The 25,673-nt window shown below is 34.6% G+C and overlaps 1 protein-coding gene across 9 annotated transcripts in view; it reads left to right on the top strand.

The window, feature by feature from the left end:
• LOC135223872 (dual specificity calcium/calmodulin-dependent 3',5'-cyclic nucleotide phosphodiesterase 1-like) overlaps positions 1-25,673 on the top strand; it is a 580,011-nt gene that overhangs the window by 533,994 nt on the left and 20,344 nt on the right. For 7 of the 9 annotated variants that reach the window (XM_064262777.1, XM_064262778.1, XM_064262771.1 and 4 more), the window contains 4 exons: positions 10,288-10,371; positions 13,783-13,951; positions 14,848-14,961; positions 21,895-21,993. In XM_064262777.1, the coding sequence (XP_064118847.1) occupies positions 10,288-10,371; positions 13,783-13,951; positions 14,848-14,961; positions 21,895-21,993 (466 nt within the window). The remainder of the gene's footprint in view (positions 1-10,287; positions 10,372-13,782; positions 13,952-14,847; positions 14,962-21,894; positions 21,994-25,673) is intronic. The other 2 variants (XM_064262776.1, XM_064262779.1) reach the window with 2 other exon arrangements.

Raw genomic sequence — 25,673 nt, 5'->3', positions numbered from 1 at the left:
CTTTCTTTAACAAAATAGCAGGGATTCCATCAGGTCCTGCAGCAGCTCCATTTTTAATTTCATTAATTGCCTGCACAATATCAGCTTCATTAATTTCTATGTCAGCTAAATATTCACTATTTTCGTCCCTTACTTCTATATCATTATCTTCATTATCTATTCTAGGGGTGAATTCTCTCTATCGTTCTGCCAGTATGTTGCAAATTGTCCTTTTTTTCATTCGTTAATCTCCCTCATTCTCAGAGGGCCTATTTCTATCTTCTTTATTCATCTTCTTCGCATATGAGTATAATAGTTTGGTGTTTTGCTTGATATTTAATAGGATTTTTTCTTCCAAGTCCCGTTTTTCATTTCTTTTGATTGTATAATCTTTTGTTCTGCATTTTCTATCTTACTTTTTAGTTCTATAACTTTCCATGCATTTTTTTCTTTTGCAAGACCTTTTTTCCACTTTCTGATTTTCTGGAACAAGATCCTTCTGTCTCTTGGTATGCATGAATGATGTTTACTTTTCTTCTTCGGTATATTATTTATCCACTATTTTCTCTAATATTTTATATAATATCTCCGTATTTACCCTTATGTCATCACTTACGAAAAGGTGTTATCCCAATCTTTGTTTAATTCTTCATTTATTTCTGACCCATTTTAATTTTTTACTGTAGAAGTTGTATTTTGCCATATCCTTCCCACTTTTTGTCATTTCTTGCTTATCTCTGTTTTCACTTGCTTTGGAATGAACTGTTAATTCTATGACATTATGGTCTGAAATACTCGCATTATAAACTATTATTTCTTTAACATAATTCATCTCGTTCACAAATACTAGGTCTAAAGTATTTTCCTTTCTTGTTGGCAGGTGATTTATTTGTTGAATGTTTGTATTCTAGTAGCATATCTAATAGCTTTTCGAATTGCCTCTTATCTTCTGCACTACTATTACTCTCTTTTTTATATGTATAAGTACAACCACAATCTCCTATTCGTTATTTCCATTCTACGAAAGGAAAGTTGAAAGTCTCCAGATAGGAGAATAGTCCAGTCTTGTGATTTCTACATATATCATCCAATTTTTCAATTATTAAGTCAAACCCTTTAGTATTAGGAGTCTATATATTACTATGATCATTAATTTTTCAGATTCAAATTCTACCGCTATTAGTTCACATTCGAGTTACTATATTTCTCATATATTTTTCCTTGTTTTTTGTCTTTCCCATATATTGCGGTTCCCCCTTGATTCCTATTTTTTCTATCTGATCTATAAGTTTGGAACCCTTTTATTTGATCATCATTCCCAGTCTTTTGGAATACCAGGTCACTTTATTATTCATTATTATCTATTTCTTTTCAATTTGGGTTAGTTCTTCTATGTACTAACTTTTCTTTTTCTTTTTGAGTTACTCGTAACTAAACCCTGCGCTTCATCACTATGATGGTTTGCGTGTTTTCTCCTTCATTTAATATTGGTAGTAATAAGGATTTTCCCATGTCTCTTTCCTGTTCTGGTCTGTTGTTCTTTTTTTCAATTTCCAGAAATTCTCCTCTGACATTAAAAAATCCACTTTTCCATAATATTTGATTCTTCCAATTCATCATAATTATTCATTTTGTGTCTGAATCTGCAATTTCTCCGTTTCTGCAATATCCTCTTGCATAATAAATACAGTTATTATCTCTTGAGTAGGATTTTGAAGCTGATATTTTTTCTCTCTTTATTTGTTTCTTTCTTATTTTGGATTTTATTACTTGGTTTGGTTATTTATTTGATTATGATTCATGGCTACAGGGTGCATATATTTACATTTTTTGTCGAACTTACATCCTTTTCCTTCTTTTAGGTTTTTGCATATTTTTGGATGCAGATCTCTGCAATCATCCCATAGCCATCTAAGTATGCAACATTTACCATTTTTATTTCATAGTTTGTGACATACCTTAGGAGGTTTGTAGTAACATCTTTCTCCAAATCTGCAATTCCCTCTTTTCAAAAGGTTGCAGATTTTGTCTTTTTGTCTATTTTTTCCTCTTCCCGTCATTGTGTAGATCTGGGTAGAGCCTCTTCGGGATTTGCTTTTTGTGTTGTCATATCTTAATTTATTTCTCGTAGGTATGCTGCTTTATTGCCTCATATGTAGTATCAATGAGTATCTCTGCATCCATACTTTTATCTTGTTCTTTGTTTCCTTATTTTTTTCTGTCATTTCATTTTTGTTTACTTCTCTTCCGTTTTCCTCTTCTTCTTCTCTTCTTCTTCCTCTTCCTCTTCTTCTTCATCCTCAACTATTTGTACATTCAATCTTGATTTAATACATTGTCTATCCATGATAGACATGTTGAACAAAATATTCTTGTATCTTTTCTCATATCTTGCATTACCTCAGCACACAGAGAAAAAGTCAAGTGTATGATTGAGAATCTTTGAGAGAGAGAGAGAGAGAGAGAGAGAGAGAGAGAGAGAGAGAGAGAATCTTTAAATGAAAAGTTAAGCTTGTGAATGACCGAACGGCAGATTAGAGAATTAATATGCATTAAAGGTTGGTTTTGAGAAAACACAATGACAGAAGCACCAAACAGTTGAGAAAAAAATTAACTAAAAAATGAATAACTAAGGAATAGGAGCCGTCACTCTACATCGGCAACGGGTGCGAAATACTATCAGTTGATTGTGTGGTGCGTTTTAGGATTATATGGTCATGAGCAAATAGATTTTTAAGAAATTTATCCTAGCAGTTAAAAAAAAAAGATGGACGTGAAGACTTTGGGATATTCTAGGAGAACCTGAAGCTCTTCCTAATCCCCACCTCCCTACCCGCTCCCCCCCACCCCCTCCCCAGATGGGCCAAGAGAGGGCGGATGTGGGGGCGCCCGAAAATAAACACGAATGGATGGATAGATGGATGTCAGACGAAATGAATGATGAACGCATATTACGTAAAAGATAAATATTATTTAGCTGAGGTTAACTTTGCCAGATGGGACCCTGGTGAGATTATAACTAAAGATGCAGAGGTTGTATTAAATCTCAATTGTTATTTTTAATTCACAAATTCAGACCATTTCTAATATTTCTATAATCTATGAGTAGCCGAAGACATCCAGTCCTTACGATTTGGAATGCCTTTTTTGTGCGGTACTTTTTCACAAAGTACTGAAAACATGAGTTAGAAGGAGTTGTATTAAATATTCATCGTCTATTTTAATCCACAATATCAGACAATTTCTAATATTTCCTTCATCTATGCGTAGCCGAAGACAACTAGTTTCTTACGATTTCAAATTACTTTGTGTGCGGTACCTTTTCACAAAGTAATTCTTTTTAAATGGTGTTAAAACACGGAGCCTCTTTTGGGAAGGATATCTCGTCCTGAGTTTATTTTATCGTTCGAGGACCCCGTGGGAATCAAGGAAGCCAGATTGGGATCACCATTCAGGCAGCGCCAAGGATGCTCCTTCCACCGGACCTGCAAGATGAATCACTTCTCATTTGCATAACGCGAGTATCGGCCACTTTGCCTAAGTACTAATCATCGCTGCAGTTGTTTGTTTAAACGCGAAAAAATAAAAATGGCATAAGAATGAATGAACGCCCATCACGATCAAAATAACCTGACGTAGAGGAATTCAAAGAGCTTTGTTCCTAATGAACTGGTTTATTTTCTCCCCTTCTCTCCTCCAAGAGAGGGAAAGGAAGTAAATAGATAAATACACAATTTTGGAAAGATAAAAAAATCAAGAAGCATAACAAAGAAGCACTTTAGCCACGACCAGAATAAGTTGAAGAGAGGGTGTTATGTCGGGACAAAGAGACCCTTGATGAATCCTTCAACAACTCCTCCTCCTCCTCCTCCTCCTCCTCCTCCTCCTCCTCTTCTTCTTCTTCTTCTTCTTCTTCTTCTTCTTCTTCTTCTTCTTCTTCTTCTTCTTGGTGTTGAAGAAACTTAGCCCGTCCGTCCGCTGGGGAACGTCTGTGAATTGTTTTTGAGTCTCTCTCTCTCTCTCTCTCTCTCTCTCTCTCTCTCTCTCTCTCTCTCTCTCATTATCGTCCCTTTCTCGTTTGAATGGACTTCTCATTCACTGTGCTATTATTTGTTCTGATATGTCTTACTACTTCTCTTTATCTAGATTATTCTTCCTCCGTTGTTTTATCATATTCACACATTGGTTATTCCACTTTTACTGTAATATATTTCCCTTATTTTATCGATGTTATCCTTATTCCCCGTTTCATTCTCTTCTCGATTTTTCCAGTCCTGCTTTTATGCTTGATTTCACCACTTCTGTTCTCCCTCTTTTTACGGTTAATCTCTTCTCGATTATTCCTTTTCTACTCTTTTTATAATGATGTTTCTAAATTATCTTGATTATTCCACTTCTACTCTTACGGGGTCCTTCGCTACTTTATTTATATTATTATCATCCCTTTCCTTCATTTCTCATTTTATATTTTTATTGAGATCAACCTCTCCCATCTTCCTTCCCCCTTCCCCTTTCCCCTCATTTCATTCCCCTTCCTTCTCCTTCCTTTTATCTTCCTCCCTCTACTCCCTTCGACCTCCCCCTTTTACCTTCATTTCTCATTTTATGTTTTTATTGAGATCAGCCTCTCCCATCTTCCTTCCCCCTTCCCCTTTCCCCTCATTTCATTCCCCTTCCTTCTCCTTCCTTTTATCTTCCTCCCTCTACTCCCTTCGACCTCCTCCCCTCCTCCTGCCCCTATCCTACCTCATCTCCTTCTTCACAAGTTTACTTATCCTCATTATCAGCGGGACTGCCGTCACTACGCCCTTTTGCCATCCTATCATTGCCTTTCGGCGTCCAATTACCCAGTTGCCGTAATTGGTCGCTCATTATTGCGTCATCGCCGGAGATTGGGCAGCGGAAAGCAGCTGCTGCTGCAATACAAAAGGGGAACATTTTCTTGCAACAATATGACGGGTTTGCAATGTCTCAATGAGAGAGAGAGAGAGAGAGAGAGAGAGGAGAGAGAGAGAGAGAGAGAGCAGTGACCTTGAAACACGGGTACCTTGAAAAGCATTTCCCCCCCCACCTTGAAATAGAGTGCCTTGAAAAAGTAGGGACCTTTAAAAGCAGTCAGCTTGAAACACAGTGACCTTGTAAAACAGGTACCATGAAAAACAGTCAGTTTGAAAGACAGTGACCTCGAAAAACTTCCCTTGAAACACAGTGACCTTGAAAAACAATGACCTTGAAAAACAGTGACCTAAAAAATCAGTTACCTAGAAAAACAGGTACCTTGAAAAACAATCTGCTTGAAAAACAGTTACCTTGTAAAACAGGTACCATGAAAAACAGTCAGTTTGAAAGACAGTGACCTCGAAAAAAAGTGACCTCGAAAGACAGGTACCTAGAAAAACGTATCTTAAAAAAACGGGTACCTTAAAAAACAGTGTCCTAAAAATTCAGTGACCTACAAAAACTGAACTAGAAAAACAATGACCCTGAACAACAGTGACCTAAAAATTTTCAGTGACCTACAAAAACTGGACTAGAAAAACAATGATCTTGAAAAACAGTGACCTAAAATTCAGTGACTACAAAAAACTGAACTAGAAAAACAATGATCTTGAAAAACAGTGACCTAAAAAACAGTAAAGTAGAAAATCAGGTACATTGAAACACAATGACCCTGAACAACAGTGACCTTGAAAATGAATGGATAAAAATAGAGGCAAGATGTCCAAGAGTGTTATACAATAGCGAATTTCTATAGATATTTTGGCCATCAGTGTAGGTTAAGGATTATCAATTTTTGTTAAAGGCAAAAGTGGTTAAACTTCATACATATTTCTAAATCGCTCAGAAAGAATGCTAAAAAAATGAAGTATTAGTGTAGTAAATTCCTTGAGAAGGGGATAAGTGACTGAAGTCAAATACAATTTTACCTAAAATAAAGAGAAATAATGAGTAAGACCATTTTTATTCGTAGGGAATTTGAAGGAAATACAAAAATCAGAACAGGGCAGGAAATGGCACATATATTTCAAGACGAGCGATATTGCGAAACGGTATTGGCACAGGGATAGCAGATTGAACCTGGGAGTTTGCTAATATCGTTTCTCATAACCGAAATGTCAATCACAGAGGATAGAACTGGGCTCTCGAGTTCGGTCTAGGAGGGGACGCCATTTTCTCAGAAACCTAAACAAAGGAAACAAGATTCCCTTTTCAGGTAACGAAACTCGTTTCCCTCAAAGTCATGGAACTTAATAGTAGAGGTACAAGTGAACAAAGAAAGGTGCCTTTCCGGTACGAGATGTAATTATGGGGACTAAAGAAGAAGAAGAAGAAGAAGAAAAGAAAGAAGAAGAAGAAAAGAAGAAGGAAGAAGTAAGAGGGAGCCTCCTGTAAAACAACGTCATTCAATCTGCCATGACTTTTCGTAGGAGCCGTTTCAAAGGCAAATCATCCAGATTACTACTACTACTACGGGTTTGTTGATACGCATTTCTCGTACTGACAACATTTCGTGTGGTCATCTTTTAGGCCTACGCCAACACGACCCCTTATCCCAACGAAACCCCTGAGTGTGTCATAAGGTGTGAAATGAAGTGGGAGATCTGGTGTGGACCTCAGGATTCTCTCCTGCCTATAAAAACCGCGCCACGGGCACGACCTACTAAACCTGCATCTAATTACTCGGATGGCTTTTTTGTGAGCCGTATCCTCGTGGAAAATAGCCCACTTTTACCGCTCCTTTTGAGGAGGAAGAATCCATTCGGACTGGAGTTTAATTAAAATTCCAGCTTAGAGTGCTTGAGCTCAGTTTATGGCGAGATTATAAGAATAACGAGAGACGCTAGTGTCTCCATACTTAACTCAGGAAACGGCTTTTGTGTGTGGGTGTCTGTGTGCGTGTGTGTGTTAGTAAGTGTGTACATGTGTGTGAGAAAATGAATTCGTCGTGTCGACTTGTACAGACGGTGAGTAAGTTTTAAATATCTAAGAATTACTCTGACTTAGAAGTTTGTGTAGAATATGCATCTAATTTAAACACTCAATTGTTGGAAATTCAGAATTATTATTATTATCGCCCTCGTTGGAATTCTGCAAAAGATTCCTTTATTGTTTAGGTATGGTATTATATTCACCCCAGTTTTGTCATTTTCAAAAATAAAATTCAGCTTCATTCTTATGGCTCTTACGTCGATGAAATCTGATGTCGAACTAAATAGAATATACGTAGGTATTATTATTATTATTATTATTATTATTATTATTATTATTATTATTATTATTATTATTATTATTATTATTATTATTATTATCCATGCAAACTCCTCCCATACTTTCTGAGATATTGAACTGACATTTGTTCGCAGTAAAAGATATCGTAATTTCCTGTCGACGTAGATGACACATTTACCATAGTATGTGACATAACACACTACCTAGAATAGTCGCAAGACTGAAATATGATTTCCTTTGAAACGTCAGATATGGTAAGATCAAGGTTCGTAACTTTTACCGAGAGAGAGAGTTTTATGAATTGCTTTAGTTTCCCATTAATGAGATGCGACGCGGGATCCGTTTTCTATGAAGTCGAGTGGAACTTTTTAATTATCGTCGTTTTCTAAAAAAAATTCTCTCTTTTTCTCTCTCTAATGTAGTTGTTTAAATTTACCTAGGTTTAAGACTATTTAGTGTTTAAATATTAATTTTGAAAGTTTAAACGAGAAATAAATGTTACTGGTGATTTATGATATTGGTGAATAAAGTGCTTGATTGATATATATATGATATATATATATATATATATATATATATATATATATATATATATATATATATATATATATATATATATATATATATATATATATGTGTGTGTGTGTGTGTGTGTGTGTGTGTGTGTGTGTTCCGATCATTTGTTTATCTGGAATTCTATAGAAATTTTTTTTTGAAATTAAATAACATAGACAAAGGGATACCATTGTTATTTTTATCTCTCCAATCAGATATATTCCCTTACTCTCTCTGAGAGAGAGAGAGAATTTAGTTTAGCTCCACTGGAAGAACTTGATTGGGCCATTCCAGGACCCTCTCCAGATTCCCGGGGAGTTTGGAATTAGCAGGTGAAGGGGGCCTTTCCGACCTTTCATTACAGGAAGGTGTCTTGTGTATCAGGGTATTATCAATCAGTCGAAGAGTTTCTTTTATGGGGATATCTCTCTCTCTCTCTCTCTCTCTCTCTCTCTCTCTCTCTCTCTCTCTCTCTCAAAAGGATTCACAGTGGCAGATTTATCTTCTCTCTCTCTCTCTCTCTCTCTCTCTCTCTCTCTCTCTCTCTCTCTCACACACACACACACTTTAAAAACTATCGTGGAAATATTAAATAGTTTAATATTCTGGTGAATGTATACAATTAGATTAGAGAGAGAGAGAGAGAGAGAGAGAGAGGGGTGATTCAGGGCATTCTTCAGTCTATTTTTGTTGATACCTTAATGTTATGTTCCTTGCGAAATGATATGGAGACCTGATGTTAACTTGTTATGTTTTTCAGTTTTTTTGACAAATGAATTCTTTGTCATATTTTTCAGACTATTTTATTTACAAGGCTCACGTTTTTAATATAGAGCCTAGTTGCATGTTTATCTGTATGTATGTATGTATCTATCTATCTATCTATCTATCTATCTATCTATCTATATATATAATATGATATATATGATATATAGTATATTATTATAATATATAATCTACCGTGGACCCCGAGAAATTCGCGTTCTCGCATTCGCCTGACTCATGTATTCACAGATTTCTCTTCAGAATATATCTACCCATTATTCGCATGAAATTCACGGTACTTTTGTATGTGAAATGTCCACAAATTCCTGTTTTATATATATATATATATATATATATATATATATCAGTTTCATCATAAAATGCAATTTTTGTGATTAAACTATTAAAACAAACCAGTTATAAACATAATGTTGCAGCCGTGGTACGCATTCCGTGAATAGAGGGGAATACTGTGTGTATGTATATATATATATGTATATATATGTACATATATATATATATATATATATATATATATATATATATATCTATACACACACACATATATACATACAGCGTTCCCCCTATTCACGGGGAATGCAAATACATATATATATATATTAATATATATATATATATATATATATATATATATATATATATATATATATAGAGAGAGAGAGAGAGAGGAGAGAGAGAGAGAGAGAGAGAGATTATATACACATGCAAACCCCTAAGGTTGTTTTTCACTGCAACATGAAAGAACGATGAGAGCAAAGGGTCTTTGAAGTCTGTTCCCCAGCTATGCCGTATACGCTGCCTCAGGGAGGGTCACCATAAACCCGTAAAAGCCTATTCACAAACACCACTCCTCCCTTGTAACTATTCCGAGTCGAGGCTGGAAATCATTTATGTTCCTGACACTTAGTTTTATAGTTCACTTCATTCTTGCATGTCAAAAAAAAAAATTGTTATTCGATGAAAATCATTTCTGTTTCTGACGCTTAATTTTTATTGTTCTCTTAAGTCTTGCTTATAAAAATCGTGAGTTAATGGAAAGTATAAATGCATGTTGGCGTTTGGTTGAAATATAAACCTTATTTTCCTCCAACGTTGGTTATAATAAGAATAGAAGAATACAGAATTTATGCCCAATCCAAGCAAGTGATGGGACCTACCTATGATTAGGTCATTCAGCTCTTGCATATCACAAACACGTTGAATACAAGTCGTCGATTATATTGATGGTTCTAACCAGTGCTTCATGGGATTATCTAACCCGGCCAAAGATTTAATTAAGATTATTATACTCATTATTATTTTGGGCACAGTTTTGTCCGGTGTCGAAAATGAAGACAATGGGTCGCAGGTCCACAATAATAGTATAAGCTGTTGAGTAAATGGTCTTTTACTCCAATGCTATACTTTATTGTTGGTGGTACCTGCAACCATTATTATTATTATTATTATTATTATTATATTATTATTATTATTATTATTATTATTATTATTATTATTATTACTCAGGAGATGAAAATTATTCGCATGGAACAAGCCTATGGGCCCATTGATTTGAAATTCAAGCTTCCAAGTAATACGATGTTCATTTGGAAGAGACTACAGAAGATATTTTTATTATAATTATTATTATTGTTATTGTTATTATTATTATTATTATATTATTATTATTATTATTATTATTATTATTGTTATTATTATTATTATTATTATTATTATTATTATCTCTCCTCTTTCCAGTTGCAAGTCCACCAGAGAGAAAGAAAGACGCTCTAGAGGAAGCGGCCATCACACAACCCGGCAGCAAAAATGGACAGCTTGCAAGTAAGGTCACTCAAATTGGTCACTGAAATTTCAGGTCCCTCAAAATTCAGGTCACCCCAAATTCAGGTCACTCAAAATTCAGGTCACTCAAAATTCATTCTTGTACTAGTCAGCTCCTGCTGGGTTATGTCACCAGCGGTTTTATAGTTTGGCTTCATCAGTGATTAATATCATTCTTTCAGTGTATTACTGCCGTCGTAACTTGGATAATACTTTTAAATTGAATGGTGATGTCATAAACTATTTCGCATTGTAATTGGTTGAGGAGATCATTAAGTGTATTATTATTAATTTAATTGATTAAAAAATCATAAACTTTATTATACTTTTAGTTGATTTACTATGCTAAAAACTATGTTGTGCTTTCAGTTTATTTACAATGTCATAAACTATTAATTTTTCAATGACATAAGTTTTATTATGCTTCAAATTCATTTGTAATGCCATAAGCTTTATTATACTTTCAGATCATTTTTAATGACAGAAACTTTATTATACGTTCAATTAATTTAAATGTCATAAACTTTACAATACATTTAATTGATTTACAGTCATAAGCTTTATTATACTTTCAATTAATTTACAATGTCATAAACTTTATTATACTCTCAATTAATTTACAATGTCATAAACTTTATTATACTCTCAATTAATTTACAATGTCATAAACTTTATTATACTTTCAATTAATTTACAAAGTCATATACTTTATTGTACTTTGAAATGATTTACTGTCATATATTTTCCTATATTTTGATTTAATTTAGTGTCATAAACTTTATTATACCTCAATGATTAATGATGTCATAGACTTCAACATAATGTAGTTAATTAATGTCATAAGTTGCATGATTTATAATGACATAAAAACACTTCTTTTTGCAACATTCCTCCACTAATGCAATTGCTGATAAGTAATACCATATTAAAAAGATTATCTTTTTATTCACTACATCTAAGTTCAGATGAGAAATAACTTTGACATCTTAAACAGCATCACTTTTGATAAAACAATTTTTTAAAGTAATTTTAAAATAACTTTTCCTTTTTGGTCACTAATCTGCGGCTTAATATATGCATAGGTTTGTATTTTGTTAATTTGCTTATTCGTTTTGATTTCTATGTATTTTGTAATTACGTATTTTACATATTGTTTTCATATTTTATTTTCTAATTCATTCTTTCCTTTATTACTCTACAATATCACTTTTTCTGTTATCTTGTTTAATCACAATTTTGTCTCCTCTGTCATTTTATATATTCTGTTTTAATCATATATGTTTCTAATTCGTTTTCTTACTATCTCATTTTCCTTCTTATTTCGACACGTATTTATTAATTCATTTATTTATTTATGTATTTATTTATTTATATATAATATACTTATCCATCTGTCCATCCATCCGTCCCTCAATCTTTTGTCTGTCTGTCTATTTCTATATTCTATCTATCTGTCTATTTCTGTATATCTATCTATCTGTCTATTTCTGTATTTATCTATCTGTATATTTCTGTGTCTATCTGTCTATTTCTGTATATGTCTATCTATTTCTGTATCTATCCATCTATCTATTTTTGCATCAATCTGTCTATCTATATCTGTATCTATCTATCTTTTTCTGTATCTATCTGTCTATTTCTGTATTTATTTATCTGTCTGTATCTGTATCTCCATGTCTATTTCTTTATCTATGTATGTCTGTATCAATCTGTATTTATTTCTGTATCTATCTATCTATATATCTATCTATCTATCTATCTATCTATCTATCTATCTATCTATCTATCTATCTATCTGTTTATTTATGTATCTATCTGTCTATTTATCTATCTGTTTCTGTATCTATCTATCTATCTGTCTATTTCTGTATCTATCCATCTGCTATTTCTTTATCATTTTATCTGTCTGTTTTTCTATTTATTTCTTTATCTATCTATCTATCTATCTATTTATTTCCGTATCTATCTATCCATCTTTCTATCTGTCTATTTCTGTATCTATCTATCTGTAATTATTTCTGTATCTATCTATCTGTAATTATTTCTGTATCTATCTATCTGTTTTTCTATTTATTTCTGTATCCATCTATTAATTCCTGTATTTGTCTATCTATTTATTTATGTATGTATCTATTTGTCTTTCTAAATATTTCTGTATCCATCTATCTGTCCTATTATTTCTGTATCTATCTGTCTGTACTATTTGTAATTTCTATCTATCTATCTACCTACTTATTTCTGTATCTATCTATCTATCTATCTATCTATCTATTCATTTCTGCATCTATTTATATGTCTTTCTATTTATTTCTGTATCTATCTATCTATTTATTTTTGTATCTATCAATCTGTCTTTCGAATTATCTATCTATTTCCGTATCTATCTAGCTATCTATCTGTATCTATTTCTGAATCTCTCTACTATCTGTCTGTCTATTTATTTCTGTATCTATCTATTTATTTCTGTATCTATCTATTTATTTTTGTATATCTATCTATATAACTGTCTTTCTAAATATTTCCGCATCTATCTATCTATGTATTTCTGTATCTATCTATCTGTTTTTCTATTTATTTTTGTATCTATCCATCTATCTATCTATCTATTTCTATATCTATCCATCTATCTGTCTTTCGATTTATTTCTGTTATCTATCTATCTATCTATCTGTTTATCTATCTATCTATTTCTGCATCTATATATCTATCTTTATTTATTTCTAAATTTATCTGTCTGTTTTTCTACTTATATCTGTATCTATATATTTCGGTACCTATCTATCGATCTACTTATTTCTGTATCTATCTATCTGCCTTTCTATTCATTTCTGTGTCTGTCTATTTATTTCGGTACCTACCTATCTGTCTATATCTGTATCTGTCTATCTGTCTATTTCTGTATCAGTCTATCTGTCTCTCTATATATTTCTGTATCTATCTATCCATCCCATCCTATCTGTCTATTTCTGTACCCTCCTATCTATCCATCCAAATCTATCTATCTGTCTATTTCTGTACCTATCTATCCATCCATCTATCTATCTGTCTATTTATGTATTTGTCTATATATCTATTTATTTCTGTGTCTGTCTATCTATTTATTTATGTATGTATCTATCTACATATCTGTCTAAATATCTCTGCATCTATCTATCTATCTATATATTTATCTACCTATCTATCTATCGCTCTCTAATTATTTCTGTATCTGTCTATCTGTTTTTCTATTTATTTCTGTACCCATCTATTTTTGCATCTATCTATCTGTCTGTCTGTTTCTGTATTTATCTATCTATCTATCTATCTATATATTTCTGTATCTATCTGTTTTTCTATCTATTCCTGTATCTATCTATCTATCTATCTATCTATCTATCTATTTGTGTATCTATCTATCTATCTGTGTTGCAGAGCAAGGGTCTCTGACCATCCTCAGACGGTCGAGCAGTCGCAGCCTGGGGGGGCGGGGCTCCCGCGTCTCCTCCCACTCGGATGAAGACCTCCTGGATGCCGCAGACCTGGCCCAGGACGCCCTGCCCTCCGCCGACAACCCCGACGCCTGCGAGAAGGCCGCCCTAAGGTGGGTTTGAAGGTGGTGGTGTTTCTTCTGCAGGGGGCGTCGTGGTTCCGTTTTCGTAGGATTGTTTTTTTTTTTTTTTTTTTTTTTTTTTTTTGTTGTTTTTTTTTTTTTTTTTTTTTTTTTTTGGGGGGGGGGTTGTGGTATTGTTTATTTCATTTCTTTGATTTCTTTGTAATTCCTCTGAGGTGGTTAGGCGGATGTTTAATTTTAGATGTTGTTTCTTCAATATCATTGTAATTCCTCAATTAATGTTGTTGCTTTCTAGTCTTAGTAGTCAAAGAGATTATATTTGATTTATTTATTTATTTATTTTTTGTATCGAATATTTTTTGTAATTCCTCTTCTAGTGTTGTATTTTCGACCTTAGTAGACAAGTAGATTTTTATTTTTATTTTCATTTTGTTTTGTCACTACCATTGTAATTTTGCAATTAATGTTGTCACTCTCTACTATTAGTAGTCAAGCAGATTTCCTTCATTTTTTTGGTATATTGTTTCTTCAGTATTATTGTAATGCCTCAGTTAACGTGGTTACTTTGTACTCTAAGTACTCAAGCAGATTTGGAAAATAATTTTTTGTTTTTTTGTTTTTTCAATAATGATTCTACTTTCTACATTCATAGTAGTCAAGCAGATTTAAAGAATATTTTTTTATTGTTTCCTCAATAATGATTCTACTTTCTACATTCATAGTAGCCAAGCAGATTTAAAGAATAATTTTTATTGTTTCTTCAATAATGATTCTACTTTCTACATTCATAGTAGTCAAACAGATTTCCTTCCTTTTTTTTCCTGGTATTGTTTCGTCATTATCATCTATCTCTATCGATGGTGGTACTTTTTAATTGCTCTTTGGTATTGCTTCTGAAACCTCAGTTCTCCCCCTTCCTCCGGCAGACTTCGAAGCCTCCTGCGAGCCCTTCAGAAAGGGGAGGTTGCAGCGTCCGTCCTTCAGCAGAACTTGCAGTATGCAGCGGAAGTCTTGGAGTCCACCTTCCTGGATGACAGCAGGTACGTCGTGACGTCACTGGCCCCCTCACCAGCCAGCCAGACGCTGGCTGGCTGGTTATTAGACCGTAGAATCAATACTGTTTTTTCTTCATTCCTTTTTTAAATCTATTACTATTGCTGCTGCTGCTGCTGCTGCTGCTGCTGCTGCTATTACTACTTATTACTTACTATTACCACTATTATTATTACTACTTTTCATTGGCCCTACGTCCCTTCCTCACCCCCCGAGTAATTTTTGGCTTAGCATCATATATATATATAGTATATATATATACTTTTCCCCCTATAAACACCTCTAATAAACAAGAGCTGAAGCCTGGTATCTGTCTTGTCCTAATTAAAGATTTGAAGTAACTTGTATAAGAATGAAAAATGTACGTGAAATTTTTAGCTAAAGTTCTTATCATATTTTTATTACGTATTTTCATCAAATGTCGTGTAATTATCATCATGCAACGAATTATCGCTGAAACGGGGAGTAAGCCTTCAAACTATGTTGTTGTTGTTGTTGTGGGGAGGGATAGGAAAGGCCTACGGCAAAGCCTAAAAAGATCTGAAAAAAGGTGTTTTCGCGATGAGTTGAAGATACAGGAACTTTAGGGTAGGATATTCATGATTTATTTATTTGAAAGAAAATGTGAAAAATAGATAATTTACTTAATAAGCATTACAGAAAAATTATTTCTAATAAAATATAGCGTATATATTTTAATTTTTGATGGTGAAACAAGGCTCTATTTGACCTTAGACTTTAGCACATTTTTATTTACGTTAAAGGTTAGAAATATAATGTTTACAATTTACACATGAGGGGAAAATCTTGCACGTGTTCCGAGTAAAGCTGAAGGTCGGATTATGCCTTGTTTTTAGTGAACTCCAAGCAATCTTTCCCAGTTTATAAGGACGAGTGTTTTCGTCTGGAATATAAATTGTCCGCATCTTTTCATTGTAGGATCCTTGGGGAAGCAGAGATTCCGTATCCGTTTGTATGAATGATTGCCAGGTACTATTGTTTCAGTTCGCAACATTGCATCAGCAGTAGGGTTTGGAAAAGCCGTAAGACTCGTGCTTACGGATTTCCAGTTAGGAGTCTATCAGAAAGTCCTACGCTCCTACGATAAATGGTCTTACCGTATAGGAATGCTCCTTACCCTTTTATAAAGATAGGTCCAGTGATTTAGGCCCTATACGAAAGGAATGTCATTCATCACGTGTATCTTTCCTCAATCAGTTTGATATAGAAGGTAATGACGTGACCAGATGATGCAGATTAGAAATTCAGTTTGATCTGTGACTGATATTAAAAAGAATGTTAGTGTTATATATATATATATATATATATTATATATATATATATATAGTATATTATATATTATGTATTGTGCGCATGTTTATTTCGTATACGTGTATACATGCACATAAATATTAAAAACTTAACTTTTCTCGCATACTCTGTAATTTTGAAAATACGAAAAATTTCGACACCATTTGCTTAGACGAAAGTGCCGACTAACACCACATGCAAATTCATTACTTTCACAAATGTGTGACATTTCACGTACACTTTTTCTTAAATGCGCCAGTAAAAAAAAGACACGGAAAATGGTGATATGAATCACTTTCTCCTGTTTTTTTTTTTAATGTAGCTTCACTTTATACTGTTTGAAAATATGTCCAAAGACAGATACTAGGCGGTAATGTAGTAGATACAATTTTGGACTCCAACTCTTCCATTTTGATATGTCATTCTCTTACGCATTTTTTGCAAGCATGGATGTTTTTTCTCTCTCTCCTTATCCACCTTTTTTTGAGTCCTGTTAGCGTAACCTCGTAGCGTGACCTCACTGGGGTTTGGTGTAGTGTAGCTGACACACCAAATTCCGGGTCGCGTCGAGGCAGTCCTCTTTGATTGTAGACAGATAACAACCTCTTCCCTGTAACCTCTTAGTTGTTACTTTTATAAAAAGAAAAAATGGTACTCGTGCATTCAAAATTGACCGCAGATGAGCATCCTGTGTACATAAACTAATGAGTGATTTTGTTTACTTTCTTAGTCTCTCACTTTCTCTTTTTTAAATATATTATTGTACTGTTTTGAGAAAGCACACACTGCACTGCTGCTGACCTTCTTATTTTTCTCCTTCTTTTTCTTCTCATTCTCTCTCACTGTGAGATGATAATATTATTATGATGATTGCTGCTGTTCTCGCTACTCTTGAAAACGGTACTTACTTACTTACCTACTGTTCCTTCCTTAGTACTTACTCTTTTTTTATTTACTCTGTACTTTAACTTTCCTGTATGTGCATCAGGTTCATTATTCTCTCCCACCCCCCTCACCTTTCTCCCTCCCTTCTCCACCCACTTTTCTGTTTCTTTTACATTTATCCTTATTCTCCGTTCCCCATTCCCTCCTTTCGTGTCTACCCCCCAAACAGTTATCTCCCAATTACCCTTCCTCCCTTTTTGATTAGCTTCCAATTATTCTTCTTTACCCCTTTTCCATTTTTACCTTCTCCCGTCTGTTATTCTTCGTTTGTTGTCGGCCTCTCTCTCTCTCTCTCTGTACCTTCATTTGTGTTTTAATTGTTATTGTTTCTGTGTTTGTTAAATTCGTCTGCAATTATTCCTTCTTCATATAAATATATAATTTTTTGTGTGTGTTTCGCCCTCTCGCTTCCTTTCGTTACTTCCTATCTTTATCTCTTTTTTTCCCATACTTCTTTCCTCATACGCTTCCGTCTTGGCGTTCTCCTCATCCTGAGTGCTTCTCCTTTCCTTTCATCTTCTTCTTCTTCTTCCTTCCATGGCCATGTTTCCGTCTTTTTATTGTATCTCTTATCTCTACTCTCTTCTGTTTTACTTCTCTCGCTTCTCCGATTTTTGTCTTCATTTCCTTCTCCTTTGTTATTGTAATTTTTGTGTTATCTGTAACCCCCTTCGTACTTGTGGTTATGATTATTGTCGTTTTTATTCCTTTTTATCCCCTTTTTATTCACTTTTATGTCCTCTTTCATGTGTGTGGCATTTCTAAGTTCGTTTTTTTTTGTCATTTCTTCTTCTTCTTCTTCTTAACAACCTATCTTTCCTTTGCCTTTGCTAATCTGAGTCGACTCTTCTGCTCCTTTTTTATCTCAGAATGTCCGCTTCTATTTACTATCATCCTGTCTTTTACTTCTTCCTTTATTCTTCTTTTTCATATATATTTCTCCCCCTACTTCTGCGTCCTTCTGTTATCAGTAGGTCCTTCTTTCACTCTATTTTTTTCTTTTCAGTTTTTGTACCTCCATGTTTCTATGTTGTATGTGTTAATCTCTTGTTCCATTCTTCCATTCTCCAGTTATCGTTCTTTGTATCATCACTTTTTTCCGATTTTCTCCTTTCCTTCGTACTGTGTCTTTAATCCTTCATATTCTCGCCTACTTCAGTTTCCCCTTTCCTTCCAATTCTCTTCTACCTCCATCTTCTTTCTTGCAGTTATTCTCTGTCATTCTTTGTTCGTTTTCATCTTGACAAATTGTTTTCCCATATATTTGTGTTCCTAATAAGTCTGCCAAAAGCTACCATGCTGCTCTTTCAGGCTACTCTTCCGAGAAAGAGCCCGTGCAGGCAGGCCTAGGTCCAGTTTAATTTAACAGCAAAATTTTCGCTCGTGTTTTTTTTTTTTAAATTATCCACCAATTTATGATACTTAGCTGAATACGTAATAGAATTTATTTTAATTTTTTCATCTTGCCTCGCTACCAAAAGCGTTGCTTCCCTCCTGTATATTGTTACCAATAATGATAATTATCTTTTTTTTTATTTTCGTTTTCCTCTTTTCTTGTTATTTTCTTATTCTTATGGCTTTCCTTTCTATCTCTTTTCAGCTATAATTCCCGTTGTTTTCCTCATTCTCTGCTAACCTGTTTTTTAATCTCAAGTTTATTTATCCATTTATGCTGTCAATTGTTCTCCGCCTCTCTTGACTTTTTCGAAGATTTCCCATCTCCTTTTCTAACGCTACCACCCTCATCTTTTACCTATCTTTTGCGACCACCCTCATCTTTTAACCATCTTTTGCGACCACCCTCATCTTTCCCCCTCTTTTGACCACCCTCATCTTTTACCCATCTTTTGCGACCACCCTCATCTTTCCCCATCTTTTGTTGACCCCCCCATCTTTCCCCCTCTTTTGTGACCACCCTCATCTTTTACCCATCTTTTGCGACCACCCTCATCTTTCCCCCATCTTTTGTGACCACCATCATCTTTCCCCCATCTTTTGTGACCACCCTCATCATTTACCCATCTTTTGCAACGACCCTTATCTTTTACCCATTCTTTTTGCGACCTACCCTATCTTTCCCCCCATCTTTTGTGACCACCATCATCTTTCCCCCATCTTTTGTGACCACCCTCATCATTTACCCATCTTTTGCAACGACCCTTATCTTTTACTTATCTTTTGCGTCCAGCCTCATCTTTCCCGTCTTTTGCTACCACCCTCATTCTTTTCTGTCTTTTGCGACTACCCTCATCTCTGCCGCCTCAGGCAATCGACCTCATCTTTGTCACTCATGTTTCCGAGCTCATCTTTCCTGTAGCTTATGAGAAGATTCATCTTTCCTTGTCACGCAACTATTCAAGTCTTACATCATGAGACCAGGCTCATCTTTCCAACCTCATGTGACATTCTGATCTTTTGAGCGTCATGAGACCAACTTCATTTTTCCAATGTTTCATTGGTCCTCATTTTTTCCCCTCATCTTATGGGACCGAGGTCATCTTTCCTTTCTCATGCAAGGAACACAGTCATTGTCTTCATACGTAACTAGCCTCATCTTTCCTCTTCGTGCCCCTAGCCAAATTATGAGACCGAACTCATTTTTCCCCAGTCTTATGGGCCCGAGCTCATCTTTCTCCTTCTCATGCAACCAACTTTATCTTCGTCTTCCTATGCCACCAGCCTCATCTTTCCTCTTCATGCCCCTAGCCAAATCATAAGACCGACCTCATTTTTCCCCCGTCTTATGGGCCCAAGCTCATCTTTCCCTCCTCAAGCAACAAAATTCATCTTTGTATTCCCATGTCACCATCCTCATCTTTCCTCTTCATCGTTCCCTTCTCATGCAACCAAATTCATCATTGTCTTCCCATGTCACCAGCCTCATCTTTCTTCTTGCAGCCAGCCAAACCATTAGACCGACCTGATTTTCCCCGTCTTATGGGCCCAAGCTCATCTTTCCCTTCTCATGCAAACTAATTCATCTTTGTCTTCCCATGCCACCAGCCTCATCTTTCCTCTTCTTGCAGGCAGCCAAAATATTAGGCCGACCTCATATTTCCCCTGTTTTATGGGCCCGAGCTCGTCTTTCCCTTCTCATGCGAACTAATTCATCTTTGTCTTCCCATGCCGCCAGCCTCATCTCTCCTTTTTCATCTTTCCCTCCTCAAGCAACCAGCCTTTTCCGCACCGGTCGTTCCTCCTGCGACTAACCACATTCGCATTCCCCAAATCACATGAACAACATCCCTTCGGCTTTTATCCATTTTCGTCGAAAGTTTGGTTCGATAATTCTGGTCGTCGAGTGCTTTCATGATTTGATCCATTACCCTCTAAACGCCTTCTTCTTCTTCTCCTCCTCCTCCTCCTCCTCCTCTTCTCTCCTCGCCTCCTCCTCCTCCTCCTCCTCCTTCCCCTCCTCCCCTCCTCCTCCTCCTCCTCCTCCTCCTCCTTCCTCCTCAAATTTCTGCTTTGCTTTGCTTTCCTCTGCTTTTATGTCATGAGTTTAATCATCCCTGACAGTTTTTATTCTTTTATTCTACTTAAATGAAACTTGACGGATACATTTTATGTTGCTTCTAATTCCATCCCTTTTTTTCAGTTTTCGTTATTATTTTTGTGAGTTTTAATCAAAGCAGTTACTTCACTGAGTCTGATGTTGAAAGTGTAGATTCTTGTTTTATTTTTTGTTGTTATTATTTCTGAGTTAGTTTCCTTTTTAATCAAATCAGTCACTACATTGAGTTTCATTTGGAATATACTACCACAAATTTATTTTCCAGTTTTTTTATTATTATTTTTGAGGTTTTTGAATCAAAGCAGTTAATTCATTGAGTTTGATGTTGAAAGTAGTGCTACAGATTGTTATTTTAGTTTTCCTATTAGTTTTAAGCTTTTTTAAGTAATGAAAAAGATTTTTATTTTAGTTTTGTAATCATATTTTAAGTTTTCTTGAAACATGGCAGTCATTTCTTAGAGTTTGACATTTGTCACGCTATGGATTCAAAGATTTAAGTTTTGAAGTCTGATTTTATGTTGTGTTACACATTGAATCATCTTTTTCTTCTTTTATCATTACATTTTTAATATCAAGTGTTTTAGTTAATTTTCCTCGATTATTCTATTACTTTGCATAATGCACCTGATTCTTTATTGTCTTGAGTTTTAAAAACGTATTTTCAATTTATTTATGATATTCAAGAAAGAATTCTGTTTTGTGTTATATTCTAAAATGTTCATTTGTTTTTCAGTCATATGTGCTCTCTCTCTCTCTCTCTCTCTCTCTCTCCCTCGGTCTCTGTCTCCTCTGCTCTCTCCGCATTCCTCTCCTCTATCTCTCTCTCTCTCTGTATACTTCCTAAGTAAGAGTTCTGTTTTGTTTTATGATCATCAAAAGCAAAATTTGCTTATCTCTCTCTCTCTCTCTCTCTCTCTCTCTTCTCTCTCTCTCTCTCTCTCTCTCAACTGCACCTCACAGAGTAATCCGTAGATCCTAATTATAAAATTATTCTCTTGTTCTATTTTTATTTTTTGTCTTAAAATTCCCCTACGACCCTTCCCCTTACTTCACCCCCACCCCATTACCCCCCCCCCTCCCCACAAACTCCTTTCACCGTGCCCTTCGGCTTCTCCTTACTTTCACTGCCTTGGCTTCCTGTCTTCCCCAGCAGGTGTGAGGAGACGCAGGACCGGGCTATCACCATCAGTCTTGAGCCCTCCTCCACCAGGAAATTCAAAAAGGCTTCTGCTCGGGACAAGTCTTCCAGGTTACGACTGTTTGCCATAGTTTCGACCCCTCATCATTATTATTATTATCAATATTATAATTATTATTATTATTGTTTTAAATCTTTCATTTCTAACTGATAATGGTAATCTCTATTTCTTAATGGTTCCATCATGAATCTATTTATTTATTTCTTTTTATTTATGGCTGTTTTTTTATATATAACAATCAAACTTGGTCAATACATTCTCTCATCCCCGCCCCCATCCCCCCACCAACTCTCAGATATTTTTATTATTATTATAACATGTTTTTTTCTCTTGGTGTCAGGGCAGACTTACTACATAAATACTTTCTTACTTTCCCTACCTACCATTTCATGTTTGTGCGCATCTTTGTGCGCAGTGTTCCCGGATGGCGTCGACAGTTTATCACGTGGCGTTGATAGATAGGTTATCACGTGGCATTGAAAAAAAGTTTATCACGTGGTGTTGAAAGAAAGTTTATCACGTGGCGTTGAAAGATAGGTTATCACATGGCATTGAAAAAAAGTTTATCACGTGGTGTTGAAAGAAAGTTTATCACGTGGCGTTGAAAGATAGGTTATCACATGGCATTGAAAAAAAGGTTATCACATGGCGTTGAAATCAAGTTTATCGCGTGATGTTCAAAGATAGGTTATCACGTGGCATTCAAAGAAAGGTTATCACGTGGCATTCAAAGAAAGGTTATCACGTGGCATTCAAAGAAAGGTTATCACGTGGCTTTGAAAGAAAGTTTATCACGTGGCGTTGAAAGATAGGTTATCACGTGGCATTCAAAGAAAGGTTATCACGTGGCGTTCAAAGAAAGGTTATCACGCGGCGTGGAAAAAAAGTATATCACGTGGTGCCGAAAGAAAGCTTATCACGTGGCATTCAAAGAAATGTTGTCACGTGGCGTTCAAAGTAAGTTTATCACGTTGGGTTGAAAGAAAGTTTATCACGTGGTGTTGAACGTTTCGAAAGTTTATTATAAGACGTCGATTGTTTTAGAAAGTTTTATTACATGGCGTTGAAAGTATATCACACGGTGTTGAAACTATATATTACATTGCGTCGAAAGAAAGTTCATCACGTGTCTTCGAAAGCATACTACACAACGTTGAAAGTTTATCACATAGCGTCGCAATTTTATCATATGGCTTCGAAAGTGTATCGAATGATATCCAAATTTTATCACATAGCTTCTCAAGTTTATCAAATGAAGTCGAAAGTTTATCACGTGGCGTCGAAAATAAATTTTCTTTACCGTAATTTCGAATTATTTTTTTTAATTACAGAAGTGTAGTCATTTAATCCCAGCTTTATAATTAAAAAGCTTAATTATTGTAATTATGAGTTTAGCGCTAACCAACGGAATTCTCCTGTCATCCGTATTTCGATAAGAGACGAAATAATATTAAAAGGTAATAGGTTATACTGCAAAGATATTTTGCAAATTGCCTGCGTGAAAATCCAATGATATGAAAATAGGTTAATTTATAAAAAAAATGAAATTGAGAAATTAACCACTCGACTGGTGAAAACAATATATATATATATATATATATATATATATATATATATATAATATATATATTATATATATATATATATATATATATATATATATATATATATATATAGTATACATATTACATATATTCATAAAATATATCAAGCTCTGAAAAGTAATAAAAAAATAAACTCCTTGTGAGTAATATAGTTATAAAATATATATTACCACCGAATAAAAAACGTTAAGACGGGAACGAATGAAAAAAAAGGAAATAGAACAGAAAAAACGTGTATAAACCCTCTCATGTATATATATATTATATATATATATATATATATATATATATATATATATATATATATATATCAGAATATTAAAGACGCCACGAGTATACTACTGTCGTATCGTCGAGCCATAGCTTAGAGTCAGATTACAGAGGCACGAAAAGGGACCCTCACCTCGCGGAACCCCTTTCGACACCTTGTCCCCCATTCCCTCTGGAACACGCCACGCCTATGTCACAACCTATGACCTCCCCCCCTCCCCCAGGATCAATTATATATATTAAATATATATCTATTTCAACGTATTTCTGTGGCCACACCAGCCAGGTCTCTTGTTCCACCGTTGCATTGCATGTCTCCGTCTACTCTTGATAACAAAAGCCCTGTGTCTGTGTGTGTGAGTGTGTCTGAATTGCTTCAGGGTGTAGAGTAGTGTGTGTTAAGTAGTATATATTAAGTAGTGTGTGTTGAGTAGTGTGTTAAATACGTAGATCGATAAAGTAGACTTATAGCTTCCTCCTACTCCTTAATGTATATATATAAAGTATGTAACGCGACACATAAAACTGGTTAACATAGATTTAGAGATATTTTTTGGTATGTATATATATATATATATATATATATATATATAATATATATATATATGTATATGTATATATATATATATATATACATATAATATACATATACATATACATATATATACATATACTTACAGTGTCATTTTCTTCATTCATTTATTATGGAAAGTATTCATTTTATTCATTTATTATCCATTTGGAAAGAAATTAAAAATGACGCTTATGCAAAAAGACGCTGTAAAGGCCTTAATAATACATAGGTAGTGCTTCCAAATAAATTATTCAGTTATCAATCATTAGTTTTTTCATTATTTGCATTCCGAAGAGCATGGATGACTGTAAAATGTGACTTACATTTTCATTATGGAGAAATTAGAATGACTAAATCGATAACCATCCATTCACAAAAGCAATTTATAACTGAACGTTTGTTGTTTTCGTTTTGTCATCAAACATATTACAGAACATAAAAGAGCGTCTTTTTACAAATGAAGCATTTTGAATCATCATTTCTTTTCGTTCATTGTAACGATGTATCAGTCGAGTTGGAAAAAAGTATGAATTGCAAGTGAGGGAATAAGTCAGGTGTGTGTTGATCGATAACAAAACGATCTCCTTAAATTGTAGGATATATTGTTAGAAAAATAAGCGACGACACGATGATGTGTATTGATGATGAATGGCATTTATTCCCTTTGAGGAGCTTTGATCATGTTTCTACGGTACAGAAACGAGCGACGGAGTAATTTACAAATCCAGAGGCTGTTGAACTATGTGAAGTCGCAGTTATATTCATGGATTTGGTTTATTTCTCTCAAATAGTTGGGGAGATTCCTCTCTCTCTCTCTCTCTCTCTCTCTCTCTCTCTCTCTCTCTCTCTCTCTCTCTCTCTCTCTATGTGAAGGTGAGTAGAGAAATCAGGAAATGATAGGTTAAGTAAGGAGAGTTTTTTTTGTAGTACCATGACTGACTAAAATATTTTCCTTCTTAGTAACATATCTTAGTTTTTATCAGTGTTTCGGTTATGTTTTTTTTTCAAGGTCACGTGATGTCATTTTCCGTTTGAAGACTTTACTCTTTGCTTGTTTGTTTGTTGTTTTTTCATTCATTTTTTTATCAGTCTTTGACTGAAACGTTTCATACGAAATGGGTTCATTTTATCGCCTGTGGATTCTGCTAGACTGGAATATAAAATTTAGGCTGAAGGCCAAGCACTGGGACATATGGGGTCAGTCAGTGCTGAAGGGATATGGAGAATAGGAAGGTTTGAAAGGTGTAACAGGAGGAAAACCTCTAAGCAGTTGCACTATGAC

Source organism: Macrobrachium nipponense, chromosome 10, assembly GCF_015104395.2.
Source record: "Macrobrachium nipponense isolate FS-2020 chromosome 10, ASM1510439v2, whole genome shotgun sequence".
Classification (NCBI taxonomy): domain Eukaryota; kingdom Metazoa; phylum Arthropoda; class Malacostraca; order Decapoda; family Palaemonidae; genus Macrobrachium; species Macrobrachium nipponense.
This window is presented reverse-complemented; position numbering and strand designations above follow the sequence as displayed.